The 26,447-nt window shown below is 39.8% G+C and overlaps 1 protein-coding gene across 1 annotated transcript in view; it reads right to left on the reverse strand.

Annotated features, from left to right (window-relative positions):
• Positions 1-26,447, reverse strand: part of Dhx29 (DExH-box helicase 29) — a 44,004-nt gene continuing 17,557 nt past the window's right edge. Inside the window, exons 9-27 of the mRNA XM_005065532.4 lie at positions 26,024-26,189; positions 25,473-25,596; positions 23,233-23,847; positions 22,294-22,437; positions 17,149-17,325; positions 16,483-16,623; positions 14,840-14,984; positions 14,611-14,728; positions 13,480-13,564; positions 11,440-11,528; positions 10,194-10,322; positions 10,041-10,116; positions 9,011-9,235; positions 7,208-7,344; positions 6,579-6,672; positions 4,604-4,906; positions 3,975-4,106; positions 2,482-2,578; positions 1-291 (exon numbers count right to left, since the gene is read on the reverse strand). Of these exons, the coding sequence (XP_005065589.1) occupies positions 239-291; positions 2,482-2,578; positions 3,975-4,106; positions 4,604-4,906; positions 6,579-6,672; positions 7,208-7,344; positions 9,011-9,235; positions 10,041-10,116; positions 10,194-10,322; positions 11,440-11,528; positions 13,480-13,564; positions 14,611-14,728; positions 14,840-14,984; positions 16,483-16,623; positions 17,149-17,325; positions 22,294-22,437; positions 23,233-23,847; positions 25,473-25,596; positions 26,024-26,189 (3,050 nt within the window). The 3' untranslated portion in view covers positions 1-238. The remainder of the gene's footprint in view (positions 292-2,481; positions 2,579-3,974; positions 4,107-4,603; positions 4,907-6,578; positions 6,673-7,207; positions 7,345-9,010; positions 9,236-10,040; positions 10,117-10,193; positions 10,323-11,439; positions 11,529-13,479; positions 13,565-14,610; positions 14,729-14,839; positions 14,985-16,482; positions 16,624-17,148; positions 17,326-22,293; positions 22,438-23,232; positions 23,848-25,472; positions 25,597-26,023; positions 26,190-26,447) is intronic.

Here is a 26,447-nt window from a genome sequence, read left to right on the forward strand (position 1 = left end):
TGATACCAAAGAATTTATTGTAAATGCCATGGCAAATACACCAAGCCTCATCATCATTACAAAGGAACTAGAAAAGTTCATGTTGAAAGTATGTGCTTTTTCCCCCGCCATCTTCAGGCTAATGGCTAGTTCCAATATTTTAGGTAACAAAATATTTAATGGGATGGTTGATCCTCACATAATTTCAGGACTGTATCTTTATCTTAACTTTAAAAGCAGTTAACCATGGATTTCTGCATCAATTATTCTCTGTCTTTATCAATTCCGTAATGATTTGTAGAATCTTGTCATCTGAGGGAATAGAAAAATAAGTCAAAACACCTATGAAAAAAGGTAACACTGGCTAATTTTCTAATTACATGCACATGTGTAAACAAAAGGTGTACTTCATGACAAGACTTTCTTAAATTAGATCGTAAACCAACACCAGTAATGTATACTATGATACCAGAGATGTACAAAAAGTCCAATCTATTGTCCTACAAGGGTTATGTAAATGATATTAATTATTAAAGTTGTCTTTGCCTACTTCAAAAAGTTAACGTTTTGTAAAAAGAAGTTAATATTTGAGTACTTATAGGCAAAGGCCCAAAATAATGAGCTCTCTCTCTCTCTCTCCTCCCGCCCTGCTTCTTTCTTTCTTTCTTTCTTTTTTTTTTTTTTTGGTTTTTCGAGACAGGGTTTCTCTGTGGCTTTGGAGGCTGTCCTGAACTAGTTCTTGTAGACCAGGCTTGGTCTCAAACTCACAGAGATTTACCTGCCTCTGCCTCCCGAGTGCTGGGATTAAAGGCATGCACCACCACCGCCTGGCCTAAAGTTTTTCTTTTTGAGACAAGGCCTTGCTATGTTGTAGCCCGTACTGGGCTGGAACTCATGATCCCTCTGTGTCAACATCCCCAGTGCTGGGATTACAGATATATACCACTAAGCCCAACCTGTTATTTCTATAACCTATTAGGTCTTCAGAAATTCCTTCAAGAAACTCCTCATTTTTTCCCACTGAGCTGAAATACACTGAAGACTTCATTGATTCTCCCTGTTTTGCAGTGTAACAGGTTTTTAACCAACAGTCAAAGGTGGCAATGATTTTAATCTCTCCAGGCTTGGACCAAGGAAACACAAATCCTAAAAGGGAAGTGCTCCCAGAGAGGTGTCAATGGGGGAAGTGACAAGCTTATCTACTGACAGAGAGGTGACATTATTTGCTAAGGTGGGCGCATTAACAGCTCTGGATCTTGACTTCCTGTGAATCTCATAGCCACTGTCAGAAAGCTGTTGTTGTAGGGCTGCAAGACTGACATCCTATTTATAGTAAGTCCTATGGTTCCTGGTCAGAGTCTTAAGACTTTTGACCCGGGCTTCGGCCTGCTTCTCAGGTGCTCAGGGAATGGTATTAAAGAAAGAAAGGAGGAAGTAGAAGTGGGAGGGGGAAGAGGAGGCTCCTTGCTGTGAGTGGACAATGCTTACCCTAAAAGGAGAGTAGAGAGAACAAGAAAGCATGAGGGTAACTTCAGACACTTCTTCAAGAGTGTGAGTTGCTGTCACAGCATTTCTTCATAATGAAGCCACAAGGAAAAATCACTAATGTGTCACTCTCCTTCCCAACAAGCACCAAACACACAGATATTTCTTAACATTATTAAAGAAGAAAAGCCAAACGTCAGTGCTTATGATGCCATGCCCGGGGAAGACTAGAGCATGAACTAGAAATACAGTTCTCCAGCTCAACTCTAACCAAGAGAGGACCGCTGGCTTACGGAAACCACAGCTGTTAAATCAAAGCCTGAGGATTCCACCAACTAAATCCTAAATCTGGGACATCCTAGGGGTCCAGGGGTTTACTACAGTAATTAGTTGCATTTAAAAAGGCCAATGGTAGGGGAGGGGAAGTGTGGACAGAAAGAAAACACATCACAAGTCTCTGCAGAGAAGTGAGTATGCCTGGGGCAGGGCACTGAGCCTTGTATTAATTTTAGGGTTAGGAGGGCAGTGAGGTTTATCAAGTTAGGGAGCACTGTAGTACACCACCTACAAACCAAGTGTTTATTTCAGGCCTCTGTTAAAGGTTACTTACACCGACTCCTAACTGTGTACGTGTGAGAAAGGCATGGCAGGGATAGCAGTTATAAGCCAATAAGTAGCAAGATTTGTTTTTCTCTGTGAAATGGACAGTTTAGAAGTAAAGTTAGGAAGGCCAGGAGTAAAGATTTCAAGAGAATAAGCTGCCTGAGTTGAACAGAATTTAGCATAAGTAGATTTTATTAATAATTACATCAAAATTTGGCGTCAGTATGTTATACGGTGGGTATTCCAGTGTTAAATCACAATATCTAGAATTAATCTCAGATTTTTAAAAAGTTTCAAAACTACATTATGTATTTATTATCTATCACATGTCTAAACACAAATATATTATCTTCTAAATGTACATTATGTACAAATATATACCTTCTTTTACCTGTATCACAATAAAACACTTACTTTCAAGGGACATCTTTGGATTTTCAAGTTTTTTTCTTAAAACAGAATCAATGAGAACTCTTAGCTGCTTAAAAATAACAGCTATCTTTACTGGGGCCTGTTGAAAGACGTCACGTTTGACAAAGTTAATCAGGGGCATTGACATGTGTTTAAGTAAATCAATCTAAGCATATGTACCCTATAATTCAATCAACTCAGGACACCAGGATTTACCATAAAACACAATGGGGAAAGCATGCTCAAATTACCAAGCTACTCTGGGAGCTCAGCTGCACAGGCCTCTTGCTTGTCTAGAGTGTGGTAGCTCCTGGCATAATAAAGCAACTTATTCCACAAATTGTTTCTTTTTATGTAAGACTCAAAGACTAAAATGTTTGGGGGAAACTTTCTTTTTGGGGGATGGGGGAAGTAGAGAATAGTTTGAAACAGGGACTCACTATGTAGCCCTGGATGGCCAGGAGTTCACTATGTAGACCAGGCTGGTCTTGAACTCAGATCTTTCTGCCTCTGCCTCTCTGTCTCTTGAGTGCTGGGAAAAAAGGTGTGAGCTACCACACCTGCTGGGAGGAAACATTTATAACAGTTTTTTTAAAAAAGATTTATTTATTTATTTATTATGTATACAGTGTTCTGTCTGCATGTATGCCTGCTGGCCGAAGAAGGCACCAGACCTCATTACAGATAGTTGTAAGCCACCATGTGGTTGCTGGGAACTGAACTCAGGACCTTTGGAAGAGCAGTCCGTACTCTTAATCTCTGAGCCATCTCTCCATCCCCATTTATAACAGTTTTATTAAGGTATAATTTATAAATCATAAAATGTGCTTATCTTAAGTGCTTAATTTCAATGATTTTTGGTAAATTTGTAGAGTTTTTACCAGTATTACTATAACTAATTTTTAGAGCATCTCTACCACTCCAATTTCTGTGCATGAACCAATTCAGTCCTTTGGCTCTAGACACACAGCTATAATTAACAGGATGTGTGAGAGTTACTTTATACCTGACAATGTTGATGGGACTATAGAAGGAAAATAAATGCTTACCTCCACAAATAGGCATAGATTGGCTTACTTTATCCAGAGAAGAATTTTCCACATATTTAAAATTGTGAATCTGTTTGGTTTTTATATGGAAGGGCCAAAAAAATGTAGTGGAATAAGCCTGAGTTTGGGGAATGAACTAACAACCAACCCATGGACTCAAGGAAAGTTAATTTCCTTCTATACCTTTATTGTCTCAAAATGAAGCTATCTTTTGGGACAATTCATATAAAATTGGTGTCAATATACTTTGCATGAGGCAATTATAAGGATTATCAATAAATATGCTCAGAGCTAACAGATTTAAAACTATATATTTAAGATAAGATGGAGTTTTCTACTATAAGCCACAAGGAAAATATGCAAATTTCAATAAAATTTAAATCTAGGTCAATGATACTATAATTGGAATGTTTTTATGTACTCAGTAAAGTTATCTAGACAGAATACCTGAAAATAGATCCAGCCATCCACAGAGAGAAGCCGTTCTCGATGTTGGACTTCTATGTCGCCTCCAAAAAGCAAGACTGGAAAAGGGGTTATGAGGGTAGTTTCCCTCAGATAGACTCTGGCATACCTCACCTACAAAACAAAGGGGAACACTTCATAGTCTAAAGGTATAAGAATTCATCTAGCTATTTTTCATGTATGTATTTTCTTTACAAATTCAGTAGAAAAATTATGTACATTTACATAACCATATTCCTCTACCTGTCATCCTCCTATTTATAAAGGGAGCACACATCCTCTTTTCCTTTTTGAGAAAACCACTTTTACTAAAACACTCTGGGAACAGACAGATTATTAACCGATGTCCACTTGCTATAACTGTCTGTATTCCAAGAAGAAAGGGCGACAGCCAGGGGAGAAATCTTATTATCTTTCTCTTATTTGCTGAGAGAGAAATATCTTGGGTTATTTATTTATTTGGTTTGGTTTTTCTTGCTAACTGCATCTGGATTTCAAATGTGAACAAAATAATAGCTCTATTAGAGAAGAAAAACAAACCACTAGGACGTGGACTTGTGAGGATGCTCTAGAGCTTTCTTTACACAGGTATCTGAGAAGGAGGTGCTTACCTTCTCCTGGTACAAGAGCCACCCGTAAGTCTGTAAGTCTCGGTTTACTGAGGACGGGTGGACTTGGGCTCTGCCTTGGGCTGTCTCCACCATGCAAGCCAGCTTTTCTGTGACATCCACCGACTTCGTGTACATTATCTTCCCCACGCTGTCATACAGGCCAGCAGTCAGTACAGCTTTAAGAAGGGCAATATCTTGAAAAGAGAGTGTCTGTGAGGCTTTCTTTCCCTCCCAGCTGGGAGATGTTGTAGAAGATGAAAATCCTGCTGCCTTAACCAACTTCATTAGTTCCTGCTTCACATCCTAGATTTAATGTTAAAATAAGACATAATTATAATTGATTAAAGTAGGAAATTACCAAACAACTTTGAAATGTATAATACTGTTTCCTACAAAAACAGGATGCCAAAATAGCGTTTAGTTGACTACAGCCAAAAGCTTGAGTGAGGAGCAAAGACTCTGGGAGGTGAAGGGTTAGAAATTAGCTGGTCTTTGATGGGCTTTAATGTCATAAAATATAAGTCTCTGGGAGCAACATGGGTCTGACTATATTTTTACTTACACTGACTTAAATATACCCCTCCTTTAACAATTTATTTTGATTTGTTTTCAGTCAGTGGGGATAACACTAGGAAGAATTACAGGGGAATCCTGACAGGCACCTTCTTTACTTGTCTCTAGAAATTTCTTCCTAAAGAATTCAGACAAATGTTTACTGATGACAACTTTATCCCTTACTAAAACTGCAGCTTAAAATACTTTGCCCCTAGAAGTGCAAATCAGCAGAGAGAGAGGGTAAGGGCAGGGCTTTCCTAAGTGCAGGCTGCATTGCAGGAACCACAGGAGGCATTTACTCTGGGCTAGCCTTCAGGCTTGTCCTAGAGCTTAGTCTGCCTCCAGGGGAGGAAAGACAGCTGCCATAACCACAGAGCTGGAGAGATCCAATCCCTGGAGCTCAGGGTGGGAAGACAAGGCTGGGAGAAGGAAGGGTGTGGGAGGCCATTTGGAGGTTGGAGACATTTAAAAGGGGAAAAGAAGAAAGGAGTTAATTTGAAAAATGGCCACCTATCTGGGAAGTCCACATACTAAATCTCAGCCAGCTCAGAAGTGGTTACTTCCAGAGTTCAGGAATCCCTACAGAACAGTCTGATTTCTTAGGGAAAAACAAAACAAAACAAACAAAACAAAACAAACAAAACAAAACAAAAAAGCAAAAACCACAAATAGGAAAAAATGTTGATTATAGGTTAAGAGACTTAGGGGACATATCAACCAAATGTATGAGTAAATTTTATGTGGATGAGGATTGGAACTAGCTATGACAAAATCAGGAGATGACTAGGGGTATTTAAATGCTGCAATGTGTTTGTTTCAAAGGTGTGATGTAAAATAAAAAAATGAGTCCTATACTTTAGAGCTACATAATAATTTAGAATTTGTATTTACTTAAAAAAAAACAGTCTACAGGGCAGGCAGTAAAGTAAGGGGGATATAAATAAAACAATACTAACCACATGCTGCTAATTAATGGATGTAGGAGAAATGGGAGAAATGGAGCTGGAGCTCATGATAGTACTTCATTTACTTTTTTTTTTTCCAAGACAGGGTTTCTCTGTATTGTTTTGGAGGCTGTCCTGGAACTCACTTTGTAGACCACGCTGGCCTTGAACTCAAGAGAGATCCACCTGCCTCTGCCTCCCAAGTGCTGAGATTAAAGGTGTGAGTCACCACTGCCTGGCTTCATTTACTTTTTTATATTCTGAATTTTTCCATGATTAAGCAAGATAATAATTGAGTACCAGAGTTGGAAAGAATTGTAGATAATACACTTTGAGACATTAAAAAAAAAAAGACCGAAAAAACTAAAAAGTTAACTATTCCCAAGTTAGTGTTATTTCTAAGAAAGCATGCTGTCTCCTTATAAAAACTATTTCCTGAATACATTATGATTGCTAAGAGCAGTAGTAAGAATTACCTCTAGTGTCAACAGTGACGTTCTATTGAGAAAGTTTCTCTGGCAATACGTGATTTCAGAACGGTAGCCTCCTTCTTGCTTTGCTTTCTTCCACCTAGATAAATGTGTCAATAGATAAAGTCCACCACAACTCCTTCCAAGCTCTTTTTCAGGCTACAGTAAGGTTTAATAAAATTATGATCTGTTATGATCTTGTTTACTGTAGCAGCTACATTTATATGCAATTTTCAATTGCAGCAATTTAAGTATAACAGAAATTATTAAATTGACTCAAATTTGAGAAATACACATACACAAAAACAAAACCTATGTTGTTATTTTCTTCTTCTTCTTCTTTTTTTTTTTTTTTTGGTTTTTTGAGACAGGGTTTCTTTGGGTGTCCTGGAACTCAATCTGTCAATCTGTAAACTTAGAGATCTGCCTGCCTCAGCCTCCCGAGTGCACTACCACCTCTGGCAAAGAGTCTTGTTCTTAATTGAGTCTCCAATATAATTCTATCTTGACAGATTAAAACCACGAAGAACAAATTTAACTGTTGAAAGCATAGTTTTAACAACAAAGATACATTTTAAAAAGGTAGACCATCTCCAACCTCTGGCTTATTGACAGCGACCAGGTTATTTCTTTACCCTAGATACGCGGTGTAGATCGTGAGGTGGTCTGAATCGGCTACGGCCAAAGATGACTTGGCAAGGTCTGCTTCATCTTTCCGACCAATTGGTGTGATAAAAGGAGACTTCTCCGTCATAACTGCCGCTAGTGTTGCCTGCCCATAAATATAATTTATCACTAAAGAGGTCGTTAAAAAATAAATCATAAAACAGTCACAATCAAGTTATCCATTTCTTATTTTCAATGCACTTAACATTGCTAACTTAAAATTTCATAACTTTAGCTTAGTTCCTTTCATAGAAATCAGAAAACTGATTTCTTTATCTTTAGAACAACTTTGTGATTTAAGGAAGTACAGTACCAGAAGCAGAAGGAAGAACTGAAAATGTGTCCAAATGATCATAGTCTGCTATTTAGTTATAGGCAATCTCAAAACTATAGCTTGGTGCTTAGACTTCTAGACTGCCAGTTTTCTTTGGCTACAATGCTTTTTGTGGTTGAGGAGGGCCTTCAAATGCTGATTCTGTGGTACCTACATGTTAGATTTCTCAGCTGCCATAATGTGAGAAATAAATTATTCTTGGTTATAAATGAACCACCACTACCACCAAGTTTTTGGCTTGTGTTATGGCTCAGTGCTTACCTAATAAGCATGAGGCTCTGGGATCAATCCTCACATTATTTTTAAAAACATAAGAGGGGGAATATACAACCATCTACTTGTTGCAAGTTCTCAGACAAACTATAATAGCAAATGGTGCTTTTTGAATTTAGCAAGTTCTAGAAACCACCCCAACTCCCTCCCAAGAGCCCTCAGCTCCTGTTTTGTTATTACTGCAGCGGGGACTGAACCCACTGTGTCACGAATGCTTGGCAAGCTCTGTGTCTCTGAGCCACACCCCAGCCCCACATTCACTTCTCACACTAGAGAAAAAGAGGCAAGAGTAAGAAACCCCACTTTCTGTCTGGAATAGCCTTGATCTGTCACCACTTGATAAAGAAGACACTGCAAGACCACATGCCTAGAGAGTCAGATAGATGGACAGAGCTTATTTTGGAAGTAAATTGAGAAAACAAACTGTGAGAATTACTGGCTTAGGAAGAGAATTCAGATAAAGGAAGTTTTCCATTCTATTAAAGTCAATGGTGTCAACTGGCCTCAAACTCATAGAGATCTGCCTGCCTCTGCCTCCTGAGTGCTGGGATTAAAGACATGACCCACTAACACTAAGTATTTTTCTAAATGTAAGTATATGGAGAAATAGATTTTAAAGTTAAACAAAACAAATTACAAACAGTTAAATACATGTAAAAATTCTCATTAGATATTCAGGCACCTATGTTTTAATGATAGCATAACCATTGTGTTTTACTAAGAAATTAAAGTTTAAGGGGCTGGAGCGATGGCTCAGTGGTTAAGAGCACTGGCTGCTCTTCCAGAGGACCCTGTTCAATTACCAGCACCCACATGGCAGCTCACAACTATTTGTAACTACAGGAGATCCAACACCCTCGCACAGACAAAACTCCAATACACATAAAATAAAAATTAAATAAATTAAGAAAAAAAAAAGAAATTAAAGTTCAAGCCGGGCAGTGGTGGTCTAAACTTCAGCACTCAAGAGGCAGAGACAGGTGGATCTCTAAGTTTGAGGCCAGTCTGGTCTACAGAGTGAGTTCCAGGATAGCCAAGCTTACACAGAAAAACCTTGTCTTGAAAAACAAACAAAAAAGAAATTATCATTTAAGCTTGTTTCCAACCCTTAATGATTTCCCAACCAAATGGTGGTAAAGTGAAGTAATGGCAGTATTTTACTCACCACTGGGTCAAGACAGCCAAATATGGCTCCAAAAATGAGCATCTTGCCAATCTTGACGTTGACAGGCAAAGCAGCAAGGTGCTGGCCCAGTGGAGTCAGTTTGGGCTCATTCGGTTCACAGGCTCCAATTTTCCGGAGTAAGTTCATTGCATTGCTGATTACTTGAAGCTGAGGAGGATCTAAGGCTTTGGAGAGAAAGTCTTCAGGAGAGCCAAGATCACATTTCTGCAGCATGGAAGACATCAGAAGGAATCAGTACTACCAGGGGTACCACTGGAACCAAAGGCCAAATTCACCAAGACCTTGAGCAAAGGCGGTAAATGGTAAGGCCATCCTAGGAGGTGAGCGCCAGGGTGGAATCTTCTAGTTTATATAGTTTAGTTTTTTTCAGTACTGCTTTTTATTGTTCAAAATCTAAGAGCCAAGATAACTTTCAGTCTAGGAAGTCATTTGTAGCCTGATAATTTAGGTTAGGTGAATCTTTGTTTTGGGGAACTATCCTAGGCACAGCCAGATGTTCGGCAACATCTGTTGTTTCTCTACATACTACATACTAGCATTCAGGCCCTGCTCAGTTAGGATACTCAAAAATGCCTTGAGACAATGCCCTAAGTGCCCTGGCAGGCAATACTGCCCCAACAACACTGCTGCTCTACATTGTGAGACTGTTTGAATTACCTATACCTATAGCAGTAGTCTCAACCTTCCTAATGCTGTGACCCTTTAATACAGTTCCTCATATATATAATATATAAATTATATTCATTGCTACTTCATAACTGTAATTTTGCTACTATTATGAATCATAACATAAACATCTGTGTTTTGTGATGGTCTTAGGTGACCCCAGTGGGGGCATGACCCACAGGTTGAGAACAACTGCCATATAGACCACATCAAAATCAAAGCACAGTGCAGATATTAAGCACAGCATACAAGAAAATGTAAAGCAAATGCATGTTAAAAACATTTAATTTTCCCTAATAAAGAGTGAGGAACAAAAACCTCATGTGCGGTCCTTTGGGATTACCATAATGTGAAGACATAGTTCCTCCAGAGGCACACGCAAGATTTCAGGTACAGAATAGTCCAGAAAGCCTTCAAATCTGAGAAAAGGAATATATCATGAATAAGGCCACCCAGGACTGATATGCGTGCAGAGAATGGCCAGCGCTGTGCCTACCTTTCTCTCGTGTACAGCCGAAAACAGAAGCCGTCTCGGACCCGCCCAGCTCTCCCCTGTCGTTGCAGGGCGCTAGCTTTACTGACAAAGGTCTCCACCAAGGAACTCATCTGACTGCTTTCATGGTACCTAAGAACACGTTTGAGGAGACAGTACGTGGATAACTGAGTCAGCAAAACCAGAAAAAGTTGGAAACATCATTGAACTCATTGTGAACAAACATTTCTTTATTACAGGGCAGGGGCTTGACACGGGATCTCTCTGTGTAGCTCTCGCTGGCCTGTAAGCTCACTATGTAGACCAGGCTGGCCCTGAACTCAAAGAAATCCACCTGCCTCTTCCTCCAGAGAGGAGGTGCATACCACCATGTGTGGCTGACAAACATTTCTTAAGCCATATTTCCTGATTAAATATTTTAGCCAAGTGTTTATCCATACTGCCAAATGGAAACCTTTGCTACAAAAGAAAATGATTTGTATAACTCATCTTTCCTCATACTAATCTGACCAAGGGTCCTATTCATTTTAGTTAATACCTACTAATCATACAACACAGGTGGTGCAATGCCAACACCTTTAAAAGCACTGATCCCAAGATAATATTTCCTTCAAAGATACATGGTTTCTTTTAGAATTGATTTTCTATCACATTGCCATCTTTTTCAAATACTTCTGTGGTTTTCTGATATTGGGGACTGTATATAGACTACAATTGGCTAAGGTGGTCTTCACTGTTTATGTAGCACACACTAATGTATGCACTACTCAGTAATAGCATTTTGTGGAAGGTCAATTAAGGCATCTGTAATGTTCTGCTTGTGATATGCAGCATTTCCAATTGTGAAACTGTCGTCTTCTTCATTAGCAGACAAAGATCTGATGATTAGGAGGGCTGCTTGACTCAGACTTTTCAAAAGTCTATGCTTCTATCACAACCCCATAGATAATGCTGTGTTAAGCACTTTATTTGATAAGCAAAAAAAAAAAAAAAAACATATAAAAGTTTATGTTGTGAAATTCTGCCCAGATAGCACCATTAATGGAGGCATACTGGCGTTATTTTTGGTAAAAATCCAAGGCATGAAATTCAGAAATTTAGCATCTGATATTTAAAATTCACCTATACCAAGGCTTTCACTGTGGGCAGAATTATGACCATTAGGATCTTGATGCCCCTAACATGATTCTGTAATTTCCTCCAAAAAACTCAACATTAAAAACTTTCACTGTGAGAAAGTTAAACTTACTTATTTTCTTTTGTTCTTCCAGTATCAATGACAAACACGACATCAGGAATAGTGATTCCCGTCTCTGCAATATTTGTTGCTAAAACAATCTGCAAATAAACAAGAAGTTAAAGTACTTTGACAACTCATGCCACTGTAGCCTGACATTTTCTTTAGACAGAACTGATGACTTTTCAAAGGTGAATTTTAAGAGGGCAGTGGAGGGAGGGGCCAAAAGAAAGCCACTTTCAATTTTAGTCACAAATATTTAGACAGTTTTGTTCTGTAACTTCAATTTGCTATAGTTTCATCAGCTCATCTTAATGAGGTTAGATTAAAAAATGTGAAATTTCAATTTTAATTATTTATATGTATGTGTGTTTGTGCTTGAGTATGTTCACATTTCATAAGAGCCAGTGCCCGGGCAGGCCAACACTGTCCCCTCTGGAGCTGGAGTTCCAGGTTATGAGCCACCTGATGTGGCTTCTGGGAAGTGAAGCTGGGTCCTCTGCAACATCAGTATGTGCTCTTAACTGCTGACCCATGTGTCCAGCACATGGCACAGATGACTATTACTACAGAAACACCACTCCCCTAATTCTAGTCAGTCATCTTAAGTCTGACAGTAGACTGGCAGCGAGGTCAGAGAATTGAGACAGTTCAATTCAACCCTTCACAATCTATTGTTAGGAAAAGAACAATTACTGAGAAGAGTGGAGTGTTACCTCAGCTGTAAATAAGGAGGTCTAGCTTTAAAATTCTTAAGCAGTGACAATTGAACAGTACAACCTTGTGCACTTGTAAAGTTCTTGTTGAATCTTTGGAGGTAAAACCTGTAGGAAAGTCTAGATGAAGTCTAAGATGCACTGCTCTATTTTAACTGTGTTTTCCAGAACTGACAACTCCCAGATTAATGAGGTCTGTGGAAACTACTTGATTATTCTACTTTGGCAGTGTTAAGATTTTTTTTGTTAAGGCGAGCTCTTCAAACAAGATCTTTCTTACAGGCACGTAGACGTTAAAGATCAGAGCAGTCTCAGGGTCTCTGGAGTTCTCACAAGACAGTTAAAAAACTACCACATTAATTAAAAAGGAGAAGTTAAGCACTGGTCAGTTTCGGGACCAGGACCCAGGGCTTGTGCATTGGTTAGGCTTGTTCTGACAGATCTCTGCTTCCCAAACTGTCTCACAATGTAACTATGTTGTTTTTAATAATTTCTTCTGAGAGAAAATTCAAAACTGAGAAATTCTTTGTCAAGAATCTCTTCATTCAGAACTATGGCCAAAGGGCACCAATTAATTCCATAAACTAAGGTCTGAGGGCTACAATCATGAATTAAAAGCTAGGGCTGGGATATAGCTCAATGGTACACTTGCGTGGAATGAGCACCGTTCTGGATTCAATTGCTAGTATATTAGTGAATGGAATGAATGAATGAATAATTGAGGCTGAAGGAACCAACAGTCTAGAGAATAAGAATCCTCCCAGGACTTAAATAGCTGTTGACAGCCAATCTCCTTCATGATGCTCTCTTTCTTCCTTTTTTTTTTTTTTTTTTTTTTTTGAGACAAAGTCTCTCTACGTACTTCTGGCTGTCCTGGAACTCACTATGTAGACCAGGTTAACCTCAAACTCAGACATCCACCTGCCTCTGCCTTTGAGTGATGCGATTAAAGGCATGTGCCATCACACCTGGTTTATAATGCTTTCTTAGGAAAAAGTAGACTTTTTTCTTTTTAAAAAGTATCATACAAAAAAAGCAATATACATATCACATTTTCCAACTATGCTTTCCTCAAAAGTCTGTTTCTTATCAGCCCATAATGTAAGTACTCAAATGTCTGAATTTAAAAAGGTTTTAAAGATACTTCTTTTCTGTGTGTCTGTGTGCATAGGATGTGAGTAAAGATGCCAAAGACGGAACTGGAGCTACAGGCCATTATGAGCTGCCAGTGTGGTGCTCAGAGCCAAACTGTGCCCATAGCTCCTAACCACTGAGCCACTCACTAGTTCATTTCTGAAATAGTCTCAGACCATACATATTCACGTCCTGAATTTACCTTCCTGACTCCTGGGGGGGGAAGTCTGAACGCTGCTGCTTGATCTTGAGTTGAAAGAACAGAATGCAGAGCTATAACTTCATATCTGAAAGTTAAAATCATAGTTCTTAGCAAGAGTTTCTCTTTAGAAGACACTGCAAAGAATAATAAAATTTATTTGCATATAGAAAGCAACCTTCAATATTTTATTATGAAAAAATTTAAATAAACAGAATTTCACAGAACAGTATAATAAGACCCCACAATATACCTGCCAGAGGGAAAATTTAATATGAGCAAATAACAGGTTGAGCATCCCTCTTCAGAATTGCTGGGACCATTAAGTGTTCCAGATTCTGAATTTTGTTATTGTTTGATTAAGGATGAGTAAGTTTATATGTGAAACATGAGGCTTAAATGTCTTTTAAAGTTCTGATATTAATATGATAACCACAATAAGAGTAATAAACTATAAAAGAGCAAATAAATGGCTATTTAAGTAGATATGGTTGCTAAGTTGCAAAACTTTGGTGGCTTTTGGAAAACTCATTGGGTCAGGAGTTATTATCTATAATTAACCACAGGATTGTTGGCTCAGATTAAAATTTAAAAAAAAAATGCAGATACAGTACCTATAAATTTTTACTAGATAAAAATTAACAAACACAAAATCTCCATGAACAATTGTAGAGATTTAAAAAAAGAAAATGTGAGCTGGATGGTGGTGGTGCACACTTTTAATCCCAGCACTTGGGAGGCAGCAGCTAAGTGAACCTATAGAATACAAGGCCAGCCTAGTATTCAGAGTGAGTTCCAGGACAGCCAGCGCTACACAGTGAAACCCCATCTTGAAAAACAAAACAAAACAGGAAGTGTTTGGGTGTTTTATATGCTTGTATCTCTGGGCAAAATGTGTATGAAGTATCTCTGGAGGCCAGAAAAGGGTGCCAGTCCCTGGAAATGGAGCTACAGACAGTTGTGAGCTGCCAGGTGGGTCCTCTGGAAGAGTAGTCAGTGTTCTTAACCACTGAGCCATCTACCATGGACAATTTTAACTGAAGTTGAAAAGCCTAAAATTTCTGATCAAGAGTTTTAATGTATCAGATCTTCTGTTTTAAAATTACAAAGAATATAATGAAGATTTGTAGTTACCGCTCAGAATAAAATCTTCTGTCATTTGATAGGAGATCATACAACTGTTGAATATGAGCAAGGCCGGGTAAAAATATCAATGCTGCTCCTTCAATATTTCTGAATTGGGGACTTTTGTCTGAAATTTTAAAAAAGACAAAAAAAAATTCAAAATGAGACAGGAAACAGCATATAAATATTAATAAATGTAGCTGGTAGAAGTGTTTTATCAAAGCAAATAGAACAATACCTAAATATACAAGAAGTTCCAAAATCAGATCCAGGTTGATTTTATGAGGGTTCATGTAGAGAATAGCATGCTGAGTTCGGCTACTGTACTTTAGGTAAAATGGATTTAGCTCAGTACTTGCTCCAGTCTGAACTGGGATGTATTCCTAAAAGAAAACCCAACCAGAGAAAGCTGAAAAAAACAAAGTATGTATCTTTGGGCTGTAGACATAACTAAATGAGAGAGCATTTGCTTCTCCTGGGTTCAATTCCCACAACTGCAAACAAGCAATTCAAACCACAAAACCAAAACCAAACTCTATTTTATAGTAGAAACAAGGAAAAAGCGTGCTATCTTTAACCATGTAAATTAAATTCTTCTTTTTGTTGCCATAATTACTTTGTTAAAATATAGCAGGAGTTAATCAGTTAATTAATTATGTTTGAAATAGGTGTTTGCTATGCTGCCTGAGCTAGTCTGGGCTTAAGGGATGGATCCTCACAGCCCAGTATTCCAAGTAGTTGGGGCTGCAAGTCTGTATCACCATGCTCCACTTAGGAGTAGAAACTGAAGACAGTGTATTCAAATTTCATTCCTATAACTGAACAGCAAAAACCTATTTATCTTTCCATGCTCATATAGAAATAATTGTAGAAACCATACCACACCCGTACCTGCATTTTTCTGTGCAGTTAAAAAGTATCCAGGCCCAAAGACTCTGTAATGACTTTAATAAAGGTAGTTTACACCTTTTCATTCTCTCTACATTCTACCTTGGCTACCAAGTGCTCATTGTCTCATCTGAAATACCTTTCTAAGCCTTTCTTCAGTTTTTATTTTTATCTTTGGGGTTTTAGAGAAAGATCTTAGATTATGCTTTCTTGGCTTATGTGTTTAAACACAGACCAAGTTTGTATTTGCAATAGTTTGGGTTCATGCCCTCAATACAAATCAAGTAGCACAGATATAGTGGAGACTGGATCTGTTACGACTGCTGGAGTCATGGGACATCTACAATAATTCTGCAGTCACACAATTGCCTCTAACTCCCTAGCAAAAACTGTTTGCTTTGAACAACTTTGTTATAGATCTGATGTTGGCTCCTCTAAGACACAGGCTGCTAAGAAAACCAATAGCACAGATCTAGATTTAGGATAGCATCATCTCCAGAGTCACAGCAGAAAACTATCATAGAGACGTACTCCTCAGTAATGAATCGCTGCTATGAAGCTGTTCTGAATGTTGCTTCACACTTATGCAGTCCTTGATTCTACATATATCTAATGGCCCCAAATCGTATAAGAGACAGTTAAAGCATCACAGATTAAGGACTAAAGCCTGAAACAAGATTAAAGAGATAGCCTTTAAAATTCACTCATTCTCGGCAGGGCAGTGGTAGTGCATGCCTATAATCCCAGCAATCAGGAGGCAGAGGTAGGAGGATCTCTGGGAGTTCAAGGCCAGTCTGGTCTACAGAGTAAGTTCTAGGACAGCCAGAGCTGTTACACAGAGAAACCTTGGGGGTGGGGGTGGGGGGGAGGAGAAAAATCACTCATTCTCACAACTGTTACTCCAATTCACGGTGCTAACCACATGACTTTAAACTCACACAGCAGGTTGTACTCCAGAGAGTTACTACATCTTTCTGAGTATTTTCTTTTTACCTGATACTTCTTTATTCCCCCAGCTTTACTTGTAACATTAATGGTAATTTCTTCTTCCTCCTCCAGAAATTTCTGACAATATTCTGAGTCTTTCTCCAGTACAAAGCCCGTTTCTTCTATTATATCTTCAAGATGAAAAACCTGCAGATAAGGCATTTACAGATGTGAATTGGAAGTCACTTCAGCTAATGCTGTTAAAGAAAACACAGAGCCCTCGTCTTTCAAACGTCACTAAATTAACTCAGGATGTGAGGGAAATCTTTCTGTCAGAGTAACTGGGATTGAAGAACGTAACAGACACATGAGGTCTGCTGCTAAAGGCTCAAAGACACAAACTTTGGTTTTAAAAGAAAATAGTCAGATGAGGAGACAGACAACCCTAGACCCATGGGTGACTGAAAACAGCAAACTTATTGGCAGGTGCCACCTTCAATATAAACGTGACCTGATGTGGAAGTAAGCTTCAGTTCCTGCAGTCTGTCATCAGGACACTAGACCCTGCCTTCCCATCCTTCCCACCCTCAGGCAAGCACCAGCCCCCTGACTATCAAAGCCCTCCCCATTAGGGCCAGTGTTCTGGGAATTTGGTATGAATGGTTTCTGCTTACACACACACACACACACACACACACACACACACACACACACACACACACACACACTTACCTCAACAGGGTAACTTCTTCCTGAAATTCTGAGAATAGGACAGTGTGTGAAGTATGTGGAAAACTTGTCACTGTCCACAGTGGCGCTCATCAGAATCAAGTGTAGGTCAGAACGTTTCTGCAAAATTTCCTTCAGGATAACAAGCAGGAAATCTGACTGAACACTTCTTTCATGGACCTAATGGAAAGGCAACATGAAATCAATCGTATCTAGTGCCTGCAAATAAATAATCTGATGCTTGAATTTACTAAAAATTAATATCTGAATATAATGAGGACATGTGGGGTGATGAATTAAAACAATTTATTCTCTAAGACTGGAGTCAGTGGAGAGAAGAAGAGCCTCCTGCCCTTCGGACACACACTGTAGAGTACTCTAAGTTTACAAAGCACAGGTGAGGCTCCGTCACTCTGCTACAGGGCATAGATAATGTATCTGCCAGAATATAACAAGTACTTGCTACATGTATATCTGTGCTCTAACTTTCTGTACTCTTAAATATTTCTGTCGTAATTTTAACAGGTTGCAGAAGCTATAAAAACAAAGTACATTAAAATAATAAGTAATTTTCACAATCTGCTTGGAAGGCAGATGATAGTGCTTAAGCATTCATGCCTGGGGATCAATTCCTTGGGTTCATCTGTTGGCTTCACCACTTCAGTATGACTTTGAGAAAGTTACATAAACATCTCTGGGTCTACTTACTTATCCATAAAAAAATTAAAAATTTCATGGAGTTGTGTGACAACCAAATGAGACAATGGAAAGCCCACCCACAAAACAAAGACTTGTAAGTAGCAAACACCCTGCATTGTGGCATATGCTAAGAGATAAAAAGCAGTTAAGACAGAAGGTATTGTATACACTACAAGAGAACTTGTCAGTGATGCTGAAAACTGACAGATGAGCTTGAGTGCTAATACAGAAGGAAAAAACAGGATGGGGAAGGGAAGAAAAAGTAGTTAGGTGAAGGAACAGACCCATGCACCAAGTCACAATGGATGGGTAAAGCCCTGGTTCAATTCCTAGTACCCCACATAAACACACAAGGGAAGGAGAGATGACTCAGCGGTTACGAGTACTGGCTGCTCTTGCACTTGAGCACACACGTGACTCTAGTTCCAGGGGGATCTGATGCCCTCTTTTGGCCTCTGCAGGCAACAGGCATGTACATGGTATACAGACAAGTGTGCATCTAAAACATTCTCTCTCTCTCTCTCTCTCTCTCTCTCTCTCTCTCTCTCTCTCTCTCTCACACACACACACACACAAAATAAAAATTCAGAGAGACAAAAGGATTTGCAATATAGTTCAGGAACTAAAATACTGGACTTGGGTTCTGGGATGGGAAATACGCAGGAGACAAAGCTAGAGAGGTACCTAGTGATAGCCGTGTAAACCTTATAAAAGCACCATTAAGGAATCTCTGTCTGGTGATTACATCATCTTAAAGCAGAATTATGTTATCTAAGTATTATCTTAATTCAAACAACAAGAGACACAGGTACCTGGAGCTAGCTGTTCATGACGGCACACATCTTTACTATTGGACCTGGAAGCTGAGGCAGGAACACGGCGAGCTCAAGGCCAGCCTGTGTGGACTCTGCGTCACAGAAAACAAGCTACTCTGGACTCTGGCTACAGTGCAGAGAATAAAAGCAGGAAGTTTAATTCCTGAGATGCTGTTGTAGTTGTAAGAGATACTGGTGATCCTTACAGGGAGTAACACTGAATGGGGAGAAAAGTGAGTGAATCTGAAGACAGAACAGACATTAAAGCTGGGTGCTTTTACTTTGGTGGCTGACTTGTAGTAGGAGGGCTCCCTCACAGGTCAGAAGAGAAGAGTGGGACAAGCTATCAGGATCAGTAGGGAAGGACATCCTGAGATTTGGAAACACCAAAACCGAAGTTCCCAGGACTGAAAGCGTCTACAAAGTACTTGGAGATTTATGGCTGAAGGTCAGGAAAGAGATTCAGTGAACCACAGTGATTTGGAAAATTTCATCAGAAAAATGAAAATGAATTGCAACCAAGATTGTAAAAAAGATAACATACACTAGAGCTAATAAAAATGCATAGCATTAAGTACACCTCTTACTGGTGATCAGAAAATGGAGTTATGAGCACAGCCAGCAATGAGAGTTTCTTAGATGCCACACCAACTACAAACTCCAGCAAAACACACAATTCCTAATAACCCAGTCAGAAGAGGACTGGCCTAAAATCACAAACTGTCCCCAAATCTCTCCTATCCTTAAGTGCTGTTTAAGATTTATTTCTACTTTATGTGTATGAGGGTTTTGTCTGAATGTATGTGTGCACCAAATGTGGGCCTGGTGCTCGTAGAGGCCAGAAGAGGCTGCTAGATCCCTTGGAACAGGAGTTTCAGACGTGATGTGATCTGCCTTGCATGTGGGTACTAAGATCTGAACTTGGGTCCTTTGGAAGAACAGCAAGTGCTCTTAACCTCCGAGGCATCTCTCCAGTCCCAGAGTTTATTTTTATTAATATGTATGTGTTTGTGTTGGAGTATGTCCATGTGTGCACAGTTGATCCTCTGCAAGAGTAACAATAGCTCTTAACTGCTGAGTCACTGCTCCAGCCCCTCCCTCACTGGGATTCTTTTGCTGGGCTACTCTTTTATATCAAGAGGCTGATGTTGTCAAACTGAAGTTTGATTCAGTTAGTCATGGCCTTTGGGTAGTCAATATCACACATTCAAAGAATACAGCTTCTGCAAGTTGGTCTGTCTTTAAAGGAATTTTCTCCTAACTATTTAGTTCTCAGAAAACTTACTGTCAGATATAAATAAAAAGTTCTCATTGACAGATGAGAGTAGACTTTGGCTCATATTGACCCTTGATGGTACTTAGTTAGGTCTGGGCTTGCAAAGCAACAATTGTGACCTCTGTATTCTCTGGAAAACTGTATCCATATCCTCTTCTGCATCCTATGGATAACTCTTGCATGTCATGATCAATAGTCAACCCAGCCCCTTTCTTTCTTTCTTTTTTGGTTTTTCTGAGACAGGGTGTCTCTGTGGCTTTGGAGGCTGTCCTGGAACTAGCTCTGTAGGCCAGGCCAGCCTCGAACTCACAAAGATCCACCTGCCTCTGCCTCCCGAGTGCTGGGATTAAAGGTGTGTGCTACCAACCCCTGGTTCAACCCCTTTCTAACAGCTTATTAACCACAATGAAATCTCCCACCTACCTCACAAAGAAAAGAGGTCCTTCAAAGAAAAATTAATTCCCATCACATTAAAAATGTCTTTACATAAATTTTTCTAACAAAAAATGTTAAAAAAAGAAGAAATCCAAATCATATAGTGCTGTAAAGCCATTTAAAAGTCATGATTTTGTATATTAGTGATAGGAACGAGTCACAAACTAAACAGACACGTGGAGTACACACCCAGAAAAAAAGCATGAATGATGAAATTAGTTTTCTCCTGGATTGTGAGATCGTAATTTTCATTTTTCTTTCCCTCTCCCTCTCATCCTCCAATGCCCCCCACTGACTCCCTCCCCGCCCCACCTCCCATCCACTCTCCAGGGAGAGTGAGGCCTTCCTGGGGGATCATCAAAGTCTGTCACATCATTTAGGGCAGGGCCTAGGCCCTCCTCCGTGTGTCTAGGCTGGGAGAGTGTCCCTTTATGTGGAATGGGCCCCCAAAATTCATCGTGCACTAGGAATAAATACTGTTCCACCGCAAGAGACCCCATAGAATGCCCAGGCCTCGGTCCCTCGGAAGAGCTCCTGAACAAATTGGGAGGGGGTCCCACTCGGGGTAAGAGAAAGAGGAGGGGAGAAGAGGAGGGGGAGAACATGAAGGATCAGGAAGATTGAGTTGAGGGATGAATAGAGGAGAGCAAGAAAAGAGAAATCTGGCATTAGGGAAATGTCTAGAGATCTACAAGGATGACCCCAACTAAGAATCTAAGCAATAGTGGAGAGGCTACCTTAAATACCCTTCCCTTATGAGATTGATGACTACCTTAAAGTTTCATCTTTCTAATATTTCCTAACCCCAAAGGAGAATAACCTACAAAGTAATCTATATGTAGTCAACTAATTATGAATCAATGAATGAGCAAGTGTGGTGTCACATGCCTGTCACATCAGTGCTTGAGAGGATGAGATGGGAAGACTGATGAGAGGGGCAGCCTGGGCTACACAGCAAGACCCTGTCTCAAAAAAGCCAATGTATGACAAAACTGTTACTACTGCATTTTATTTTTTTAAAGATTTATTTATTTATTTATTACATATACACCAGATTGAATTGTAGATGGTTGTCAGCCACCATGTGGTTGCTGGGAATTGAACTCAAGACCTCTGGAAGAGCAGTCAGTGCTCTTAACCTCTGAGCCATCTCTCCAGCCCCACGACTGCATTTTAAATTTAGTAAATTAATAGACATAGATAAAAAAGATCAGACTTTTCTTTTTTTTTGCATGTTAAGATAGTCTCACACTGTTCCATGCTGGCTAGGAACTTGAGGCAATCTTAGCCAACCAAGTGCTGAGATATACAGGTGTCAGCTATCCTGCCTTGATAGAAACATTTAATACTTTCTAAAAGGAGAATTGCTATGTATCTCTTCTTGAAAAAAAAAACTAGCAAATTATTTACTTGAGTAGGTCAGTAGACAACCGAAATAGGTATAACGTAAAACATTGGGCATAATTGAAGAGTGCACTCAAATTTGATTTGAGAAGAATATTTAGAGAGAAAAAATGCACACTGATGATCTCTTGTCTTCTGGACCCTGAAGCACGTTGATGCGGTGGCTGAGCAGCAGTGCTCTGACAGAGAGGAAAGTGCCCGAGCGCCTGGGTCTGAGCCTCTCGCTAGACAACTGAACCTCCGTGTACCTCAGTCTTTTCAACTGTGAGGTAAAAATATAATGCTGGAGAGGTTAGATGATCATGTATCTGTGTCTGTGTGATCCTTTGAAGCATCAAGCACACAACAAATAGGATACAGCAAATCCATTAACACAAGACATTTGGTAGATGAAACTAAATCTTTAGAGAGATGGTGTCTGATACGTAAGCACAAAGAAAATGTCAGTTAGTGTCCCCAACATCTTTTTAATATAAACCTGTTTGGATTTATCTGGACCCAAGTATAAAAGCTACTCACCTCATCTACAATGACATGAGATACATCAGTCAGAAGACCATCTTCCTGAAGCTTCCTTAGCAAAACTCCTGTTGTACAATACAGCAGCCTGGTGGATTCGCTAGCTCGAGATTCCATCCGGATCTGATAGCCACACAGAGAGTTCTGCGGGGAGAACACAGAGTGGTCACAAGAGTCGACAAGAGAGCTGAACAAGCCGCAGAGTGCAGTGTGTGCTCATCTTCATGCAGCAGCTCAGGCAGATCCGCTTACACAACTTATTACCAAGAGTCTGTTTCTAGCCGGGCATGGTGGCTCACTCCTGGAGTCCTAGCACTCAGGGAGCTGAGGCAGGGTACCATTGTGAGTGGAAGGTCAGCCTGGGTTAAACATCAGTTCCAGGCTGGCTTGGGCAATAGTATCAAATCTTGCTACTCTAAGTGTAAGGCCAGCCTGGGCTATAATATAAAATCTTGCCTCAAAAAGCCAAGAAAATGTATTTGTAGTTCTCAATGGGATGAAGCTGTAAGGTTTGTCTTGATAATTTAAAACGTTACGTTCTATTTAGGGTGCAGGAGTGTAGGTTCATGCAAACTATGGTGCACGTGTGGAGATGGGAGGACTGGCGGTTCTCTCCTGCCATCCTGTGATCTGGACTGAACTCAGGTCAGCAGGCCTGGGCACAGCTGCCCTACCTTCTCAGCCATCTCTTCAGCCCCAGCATTTACTTCCTTTCTTTTTTGGAATAATCTAATAGTTTTATCTACCTTCCTTTCCTTTTCACTGAAAAGAATGAAACCACTCAGGGATACATCCCACAGAGATTTATGATGCACTGAGGTCAACTCTGAACTGTGCCTGTTCTTTGAATATGAAGTATGTGACATATCTGAACATTTGGTGGTCAGGTAGGAGTCAGATCACCACTCACAGAGGTGGGGAGGAGAGAACAAGCCTTACCCTTCCTCCAGGTCCGTTCTCACAGCCCAGCTCATCACACACCCTGGTGGCCAAACTCACGGCTGAGATTCTTCGGGGCTGGGTACAGACAATGTTACATTTCCTTGCTCCACACTCATTTAGAAGCAAATCTTCCAACAGGAAATGTGGGACCTGAGTGCTTTTGCCACTTCCTGTTTCACCTGCTACAACTACCACCCGGTGTCTTTTTAGAGTTTCCACAATTGAATCCCGATGTTTGAACACAGGCAGCTGCTGTCTTTCCTTCAGAAGTCTCTGGTACTTGGGTGTGCTCTGCAGCTTCCTGAAGAGGCTCCTAACAGGTTCCAGGTCGTCTGCATTTGTCGACTCCAAGGACAGTGCAGAAAGATCCTCATCAGAAACTAAGTTTTCCCAAGATTCCTCAGGGTCTTCAGAGCTCTCTTTTTTATGGTCAGAACGCTGTTCTTGTTGTTGCTGCTGCTGCTGCTGTTTCAACTTACTCAGAAGTTTGGCAATAAAAAGATCACGTGGTTTATTGGTTTCCATTTTATTTAATTCTTCCTTTTTCTTTTCTTCATCACTCCATTCCAGCCAAACATCGCGGTAAGTAGGAGGGAGTAACTGATGAACAGACTAAAAAGGAAAACAACAGCTGTTTTACTTTGCTGACTAAACTTAGGATAGTTGACTGTCTCTTAAAATCTAACTTTATCCTTACACTTTAAAGTCAGTAATCTAAGCCACACATCAACTCATAAATGATGCGTCACAGTTGTGTTTCTTGATTTGATGACTGTGTGTCTGTGTGGGAGTAAGATCTCTGCTTTCTGTCTATGCTGAGTGCCTGGAAAGGGCTGACTCTTAGAGCATGGTGAACCACAGAGTAACTGTTTATTACATATTCCTGCAGGGGTACTATATAATATGTAGGTGAACCACACAGCATTTTGGAACACAAAGCTTCCATGAGATCTGGCAGTAATTGAAAAAGATGACACCAAGTAGAATCTTCAGTTATTCTACTTCTCTGCTATCAGAGAACCTCCAATTATCTCTGTGACATCAACAGTCATTTTTTAAACCTTTATTTAAAACTTTTTTTCATTTATATACCAATCCCTGTTTCCCATCCCTCCTCTTCTTCTTCCCCCCAACTCAACCACCATCCACTCCTCAGAACGGGTAAGGTCTCCCTTGTGGATTCAACAAAGTATGGCATACCAATCAACAATCATTTTTATCAAGAATATACAGCTTATGATACTTTACTTTGCAAAATGCAAGAAATAAGATATTATAAACTTAGGCACAAGTTGGAAAAGAACAACTGTTTGGACTCCTGCTAATTTCCTATGATGGTTTGAATGAGAATAACCTCATAGGCTCAAGTTTGAATGTTTGGTCCACAGTTAGTGGAGATTATTTGGAAAGATTAGGAGATGTGGCCTTTCTGGAGAAAGCCTGTTACTGGGAGTGGACTTTGAGGTTTCAAAAGCTCATACCATGCCAAGTCTCTGTCTCTGTCTCTGCCTCTCTCTCTCTGCATGAAGATCAGGATGGAAAGCTCTCAGCTAAAGCTTCAATGCCACATCTTGCCATTATGATCATGGACTAACTCACTGAAGTAAGTGAGGCCCTAATCGAATGCTTTTTAAAAAAAAATGCATTTTATTTATTTATTTATTGTTTTTGAAACAGGGTTTCCCTGTGTAGCTTTGGAGGCTGTCCTGGAACTAGCTCTTGTAGACCAGGCTGGTCTTGAACTCAGAGATCTGTCTGCCTCTGCCTCCCAAGTGCTGGAATTAAAGGGGTGAACCATCACTGCCTGGAAAGAAACACTTTTTTTTTTTTTAAATGAAAAGGAAATGCTGGCACTCTAAATTTTGAAAAAAATTGAGTTTTATGGGACAATTTTATTATAGGACAGGTATCTCTAATCTCAAATACTTGGAACTATAAGCTTTGGTTTTTAGACTTAGGGATACTGGCACATACGCAATGGAGTAGACTTGGGCTAGACCTTGTCTAAACAGAAATTCTGTTTGTTTTATATATGCCTTCCACAGAGAGCCTGAAATTAATTTTATGCTATACCTGTAAAAATTTCATTAACAAAACAAAGTTTCTTGGCAGAGAGTTTTCTACTGTGGCATCATGTTTGTGCTGAAAAGGACTGTGGAGTTTTGAGTCAGGGATGCTCAGCTTGCATGGCCATCATTCCAGTGGTTTCTAAAGCATCAAGGCCTAAAGGGGCTCACCTGCCCTTTCACTAGACGGTAAAGGGCTAAAGTAGCTCCCAGATGCTGAGCTTGCATGCCATCCTCTGTTAAGATTGTAGGGCATACGACCAGAACATCATCTTCGGACTTGACAACCCTTACCCTAAAAAGAAGCATAAAAATAACAAAACCTTTAAAAAAATCCAATGAGGTCAGACCAAAAGGTCAGAAATTTATCAACATGGAACTTAAACTTATAACAATTATGTAAGTAACTGGATGGCACTGCATTAGATAATGACTTAAAAGCAATGTGAACTGGAAATGAGGAATTAAGAGTTTCTTAAATGCTTATTGGTTTGTGTTTTGTTTTTGAAATAAGATCTCACTTTATAGGTCAGACTAGATTGGAACTCACTCTGTAGCCCAGGCTGGCCTGGAACTCCTGCCTCAGCCTCCTAAGTGCTGGGATTACAAGCATGAACCACCACGCCTGAGATTTCTAAATGTTTACGTAACTTACAAGAAACAGAAAGACTTTCATGTCACATTTTTCTAAAAGTTCATTCAATTAAACCAGAAAAACATACCTACATTTCCAGTATCTACCTACTGGAACTTTCTCAAAGGAAGGATTTGGACTCTTGGGAAGATTCTTCCTGACCCAATCGATCAGAAACTGTTTGGGAGATTTTCCAGTCCAGCTTCGAGCAGTGTAGTCAAAATTTCTTACATCATGAGGTTCTTTCTTTTTACCTTAAATGGAAGGCAAAGACTTGTTCTTTAAAAATGGTAACAGCAATGTAAATTCTCTGTGGAGTGATCAACGTGCTGTCCCTGTCCCTGAAGACAACAGGTGAAGGAGGGACAGAGAAAAGTTGCTCTTCTCTTGGTGATGCAATCCTCTTCATGGACTGAACCACACACAGAACATCCCAAGTCTTTTGTTGTTGTTGTTGTTGTTGTTGTCGTCGGTTTTGAGGCAGGGTGTCACAAGGCCCTGGTAGACCCGAA

The sequence above is a fragment of the Mesocricetus auratus genome, unplaced genomic scaffold (genome assembly GCF_017639785.1).
Source record: "Mesocricetus auratus isolate SY011 unplaced genomic scaffold, BCM_Maur_2.0 Super-Scaffold_100020, whole genome shotgun sequence".
In the NCBI taxonomy this organism is placed as follows: domain Eukaryota; kingdom Metazoa; phylum Chordata; class Mammalia; order Rodentia; family Cricetidae; genus Mesocricetus; species Mesocricetus auratus.